The sequence below is a fragment of the Pygocentrus nattereri genome, chromosome 9 (assembly GCF_015220715.1).
Source record: "Pygocentrus nattereri isolate fPygNat1 chromosome 9, fPygNat1.pri, whole genome shotgun sequence".
Taxonomy (NCBI): Eukaryota; Metazoa; Chordata; class Actinopteri; order Characiformes; family Serrasalmidae; genus Pygocentrus; species Pygocentrus nattereri.
Window position 1 is genome coordinate 37364657 of NC_051219.1, and position 6000 is coordinate 37370656.

The 6000-nt window shown below is 40.7% G+C and overlaps 1 protein-coding gene across 8 annotated transcripts in view; it reads left to right on the plus strand.

Annotated features, from left to right (window-relative positions):
- Positions 1-5441, plus strand: part of pax7b (paired box 7b) — a 65387-nt gene extending 59946 nt beyond the window's left edge. For all 8 annotated transcript variants that reach the window (XM_037541503.1, XM_037541505.1, XM_037541502.1 and 5 more), the window contains one exon: positions 2589-5441. In XM_037541503.1, coding sequence (XP_037397400.1) covers positions 2589-2721 — 133 coding nt within the window. In that variant the 3' untranslated portion in view covers positions 2722-5441. The remainder of the gene's footprint in view (positions 1-2588) is intronic.
- Positions 5442-6000: the final 559 nt, after the last annotated feature.

A 6000-nucleotide genomic window follows, 5' to 3' on the forward strand; every position in this document is an offset into this window, starting at 1 on the left:
TGTAGTGATTATTATGTCTGGGCTTCTTGACTAGCTCAGAAATGTTTGGCCTGTTGTGTCAATGCTAGAATACAGACACTAAGGCCCATGTAGTAATGTGGTCAATGTAGTAACAGTAGTAATGGCAGGTATGCTCAAACAGATGCTAAACACTGTTAAAGCTGTTAAAGCATAAACTTAAAGATGAGGCTCTTTCCAACCAAAACATTGTTAAAAGGTGTTTTTTAATCTGCCTAAGTAAGCACTGTTAAATATTGCAGCCATGCCATCACCATTGTTGGGGTAGATCTCTCTACAACACATCTTTGAGACCCTAATGCAGGGGTGCCCCATCCGGGTCATGGAAATCTACCACTCAGGAGAACTTTGCTCAAAGCCAAGTCTATCACACCTGATCCACGAAATGAAGGCATTCATCGGCATCTGTATAACAAATCCCATCCCACAAATACATATGCAGGAGGAAGAGGAACACATATGGTGCTTAATGCATACGGTCCATAAGCTGAGCAGTTAGCGTCAGCCACCAGTTTTGGGTAAAGCCTTAGTACATCAGGCTCTCAATATCTTAGCTCTAGGTATACTGAATTGAGACCTCTTTTTGTCTCTGTTAGTTACGTTTATCTCAATTTTTTCCATTTCAGAGGACAAATATTTATGTGAAAGTTCTCACTAGTTCAGCCTTGTTCTAAATTAATGCCCAGCTCCAGTCTGACAGTGGCTTAATCAGTGAGGGAGGCCTGTGTAGGCTATCTGTTTTAAAAGGGAAGTGGATAGGGGGGTTAATTGGAGCTTCCTCTCTTTTTGCCCCTCTGCTCCACTAGCTCCATGCTGCCCTTGGTTTGTCCTCGTGACCTCCTGGCCCATTCCCTGTGCCTTTTTCCACCACTCTAAAACTCCTAATGTCTTTAGCTTGTGTAGTCAAATTGAAACCTTGTGAGGTGTGAGCTAGATCAATGCTGAGGTTCGAGGCAGTGGGCGAGACTGGCTGTGCCCTTTGACCCCGGATCTGCCTGCGGGTTAGTCCCGACACGTGCTCCTGATAAAGATCTCTACGAAACACCGAGGCTGCAGATCAGGCCGATGAGAACTGTGCCCTTAGGTGCTGTGTTAGTCACACCATTTCAGCTGGATCAAGTCGCATTTTACCTATCTACTAAAAATCTCTGCCTTTTCTTCCTTTTACTCATGTTTCTTACAGCCATTCACTCACGTATGCGCCAGCGTGCAAAATTGAGTGGACCTACTGTCTAAATCTACTCTATCAGATTTGAAATACAATTGTGGCATTACAGTATTTCACAGGAGTTCTTGCAATTGGCAGAAAACCTCTTTGCTTTGAAAGTGGGCACTGATTACTTATCTCCCAGCTCTCTGCCTCTCACACTTTGTAATCAGGTGCCATTTGTTCAAGGGAAGGATGATGTAGATCTCTGAATGAGCAGCATGTCCTGATTTGATGCTAGATGATGGAGGAGTGTGGAATGCAGAAAGCAGGGATGACAGAGTTAATGAGGAACGCACAGACGAAAACTCTGTATGGCAGGAGTGAATGACAGCAGGGAACAGGTGGTTCATTTGTTTCCCAGAAGAGCCGTCATCTTAGTCAGCTGCGTAATAGTGAGTGGTTAGGAAGTGCTGCCTACGCTCCAAATAATTGCTTTATATTATCATCTGGTATACTGTGAGCCAGTGGTACCCCTGCCCTGCACGTTTCCTGGATATCCTGTTTTCTCTCAATATTTAAAATAAGCAAGATGTTAGTTTTGCTAAAGTCCCCTGACTTTATTAAAGTTTCTGATTGGGTGTGGAATTCAGATTGATATCAGAATGGAATTCAGAATGATAACATTTTATTTTAAGGCAGCCTACATACGGAATTCATTACACATGTATAAGCACTGAAAGATGCAATACTTGTTTCCAGTAATCGACATGCACACTTACCTATATGGCAATATATATATATATATATATATATATATATATATATATATACCATATATGACCACTTAGGCTGGAGGGCATCAGAAGATAGACACATATATTTTTGTTTATGGAAAAATATATATGAAAACGATCACTTAATTTCAAGGCATCCAAATCTTCCACAGAGCTGATATATAGTGTCATCAGTGGATTGTCCACCACTTCAGTTTAAGGCTTTTATGTGAACTTCACCATCTAAAAACATCTTATGTCATATTGTGATTACTGGCATAAACTGATTATGAATAGTCAAGTATTGCTTTAGAAATATCGTATTCAGTGTATGTATGTATTATGAAGTCTTTATGTAGGTAGCCTTCAAATACAGTGTGACCAGACTTATTATTCATTTGTAACAGTCTGTGACATAAAAAATTTAAATCTATCAAGCATGATTGTTACATATTAAAATGAATGTGCCAAAGGCATTAACAAATCATGTTATTAAGGGAGAAGAATAGATTAAGTGAAATTAGCTGATTAGGCAGGTATATTAGTGCTTGGCTATTCCAGGACCAGGACAGGCAACCACTGCTTTAAGATGCTTTATAAAACCAAAGGTCATATCTGAGATGTTTTTGTCTGACTTTTGTGTGCAGCAGCGGTAGACTACCTGGCGAAGAACGTGAGCTTGTCCACACAGAGGAGAATGAAGCTTGGGGAACACTCGGCCGTGCTGGGACTGCTACAAGTGGAGACGGGCCAGGCCTATTGACGGACTCGTCCTCCTGACCATCGCTTCTCTCTTCACCAGCATCCCTCCATCCATTGTGCCGTTTCTCTCTCTGCTGCGTGAAAGAGAAGTAGCTAAAATCATAGACAGCCTTAGACTCCTGACCTTTGGCTGAGTGAATACAAAAGCCATTTAATAAACAGACACTATAGTGCCGCCTCTCATGCGCCCCCCCTCTCCAACCTCCATCTCAACAAAGAGACTCTTTCAGGGTTTCAGAGAGGCTGGAGGAAAGCAAGCATCCATTATCTGGGTCCGCACCAGTCGCACCCTGCCCATCAGCAGTCAATGCTAGCACACACGGGCTGCAGTCGCAGCCGCTGCCCCATTCTGAAATGTTTGGACCATGTTGTTCATAGGACTTAAAATGATGGTATTATGATTATATTTGATATAATGATTGTGGTTGTTTCTATTACCGTTGGAATTATTATTATTATTGTAATGACCTTCTGTTTACATGTTTTTATTTTGTCCTTTTGGGTTCCTCTGCAAAGGTCTGGCTTTCTAACACATCACGGAGGTGCATGGAGAGAGGCTGATAGCTTTTCGGACTGCCTGCAATGCGTGTTATTCGACCTTCACATTTTAATCTTAAGCTTGACATTCCGAGAGATCTGGGCGAGTCGGTGGGGTGTCTAGCTCAGCGGAGTCCTCTGGGAGAGAGTGGCCAATGAGGGCTCCAAGAATTTCCAATCCCTTTCCCCTTCGTCCCCACATGTATCGGCCACTGGGGGAAAAAGCCACATTGGTTAGAAATATAAACAGTCTTAAAGCGACAGACCAGCAGCCTGCCTCTTGACCTAAAGCAGAGGAGAGCTTTGGAGGAAGAGCAGTCGTCAGTATTATTTATGATCATTTTTGTCTTATGGAGTAAACGAAAGTATTGACATTCCTAAATCATTGAACCCAGATTGTTAATTATAAAGAACAATCCATTCCATTGAAGTATTATCATTATGATCTTAAAGCACAAGTTATCCTGAATTGCACATAAACATATTAGTTTTCCAAGCTGTGTGAGGGCAGTATGCTTTCTTTGGGATTTTCTACTGTCTATAACTTAATGGTGCTCAGTTCCAAAACAAGACAAATATCTCATTGGATCTTTTATAGTCAATTATTCCACATTCCATAAGTATATAGCACTTTTTTGGTCACACTTTATTTGGATGGTTCCCTATAGGTGATCTACAGAGACATACGTCATTAACAAACTTTCTAGTGATACTCAATTGATTATCAGCACCTTTATGGTTAGGGTTAGGTTTAAGAGTATGTGTTTTGCATTGAGGTTAGGGTTTAGGGTTAAGTTTAGGTTTAGGGATAGATTTAATTCAGGCTTTCACACTCAACTGCAACTTCAAGTTCAGTCGCATTTAATAAATATTTAGTTGAATGTTACTTAAAGATATACTGATATTACACAAACCACGTATAGAGGACCATCCAAATACAGTGTTTTAACCCTTTTTGCTCCTCTATACTGCCTTTCTGTCAATAATTCCACCACAGAACGTTCAGCAATGATTACCTCACAGTTTGCAGTGGAAATGGTGAAATGTACTGTTGAAGTGGCTTCGTGTGGCTCATATTGCATATTACAGAATTATTTGTGTGAGTGTGAATTGGTTGGTAATGAGAAAGCAGATATAAACAAGCTCCATGGATAGAGTGGACAGAATATATTGTCGAACTGTTGCATAAATTCAAAAACACTGCATTCTGTTTGCACTCTTTTGATTACTTGTTCCAAAGACATGAAAAGACAAGCTACTTGTATGTAAATCACTCATCCATGTGACCTCCTTTAAAGAAGATGTGAAATCCCTTCCAGAAGCACATTTTCATTTTGAGCCACATGGATAATCAGTATTCTGAGTTTACATACTCCCTTCAATTCCCTACTTCGCATCTCAGTAGAGCACCTCGCTTCAGCTCTTCACAAACCATTACACGACGAGAGGACCTCCATGACCAGGATGAACTGGGAAGGAACGGAGAGCCCCTCTACCTGCTGTCCAGGACCAATGGAGAGTTACCCATCCATACTCTACATGTCTAGCCTGGGTGCCGTCCAATCACACAGTCCAGATGGAGGTTAAGGAGGTTGGTGGGTGGAGCTTTTCCAGCCTTAACCAACCAGAAAGCAGACAATGTTGACAAGCAGTTAGAAGGCCACGTCATGTCATGGCACCCAGGCTACCGCATGTCATGATATTCAGGAAAACAGAACAAACTCACTCAGGCACACGACCACGTGCCAGCAAAGACTGATAGCATTTCATTTTAACACTTCAAGCGTTTTTGTAATAAAAGAAAGGAAAGACAAAAAAAAGCAATGTAAGATGTTTTTAGTGTGTAGCACTCATTTCTAACACCAACATTAATCTATCTTTGAGATATTTAAAGCACTATTTGACTTGGCGGTCTTACGCCTCTCCAAATTTCTTTCTAGCTTCAGTTGGTCCATCACATTCCTATCTAATTCACTCCTGTTTTTGTTCTGTTTTTTTTTTTTTCATTCAAGCTTTTGTAATTTGCTTTGTTATCTTTTTGTTCAGCATGTATGTATATTATCATGGCATAATTTATTCTGCTGTATGAAACAATAGCGTAGTGGGAACTTGTATTGGCTTTCCTACCTTCAGCCTGTTGATGTCTTTACTGTAGCACTGTTATTGATTAAAGCTCGGAGAAAAAAAAAACTGGACGGCCATCACAGCTCCATTTCTTCTGAGACTTCTTATTGTTATCTAGGAGCTGAAAACATGGCTTCACATGGTTGAAACCTAAGAGGAGACTGTATGACTGTAGGAGTATAGAGAACTCTGGGAACATGTGCTGGAATTCTAGGTAGCTTCTGCTTCACCTAGAACAGCAGACTCCCCCCCTTTGATGAACAGAAGTAGGAAGCAGAACCTAGACTAAGGAACAGGGAGGAAATGGGGTGTGAAAACTTTGTCACAGGGAACAGAAGGTAGACATGGAAATTCAGTTGGAGGAGCTTCAGGCTCATAATTTCAGGCTTCATAATTAAACTTTTCTAGAGAAAAATACACAGCAATTTGAAGGTTTGGTTGCAGATAAATCTAAAATGATTAGAATCAATTAATCCTGTTCAATAGAACAGCTTTGTGTTCATTAGAACACTGTTAAAAATATGTTTATAAGGGTTCTTTAGTAAAGAAAACGGCTCTATATAGAAGCATGAACACGCCAAGAAGCCTTTGCATGATTAAAGAGATATTTCTGCCTCAAAAAGGTTCTTTAGATTG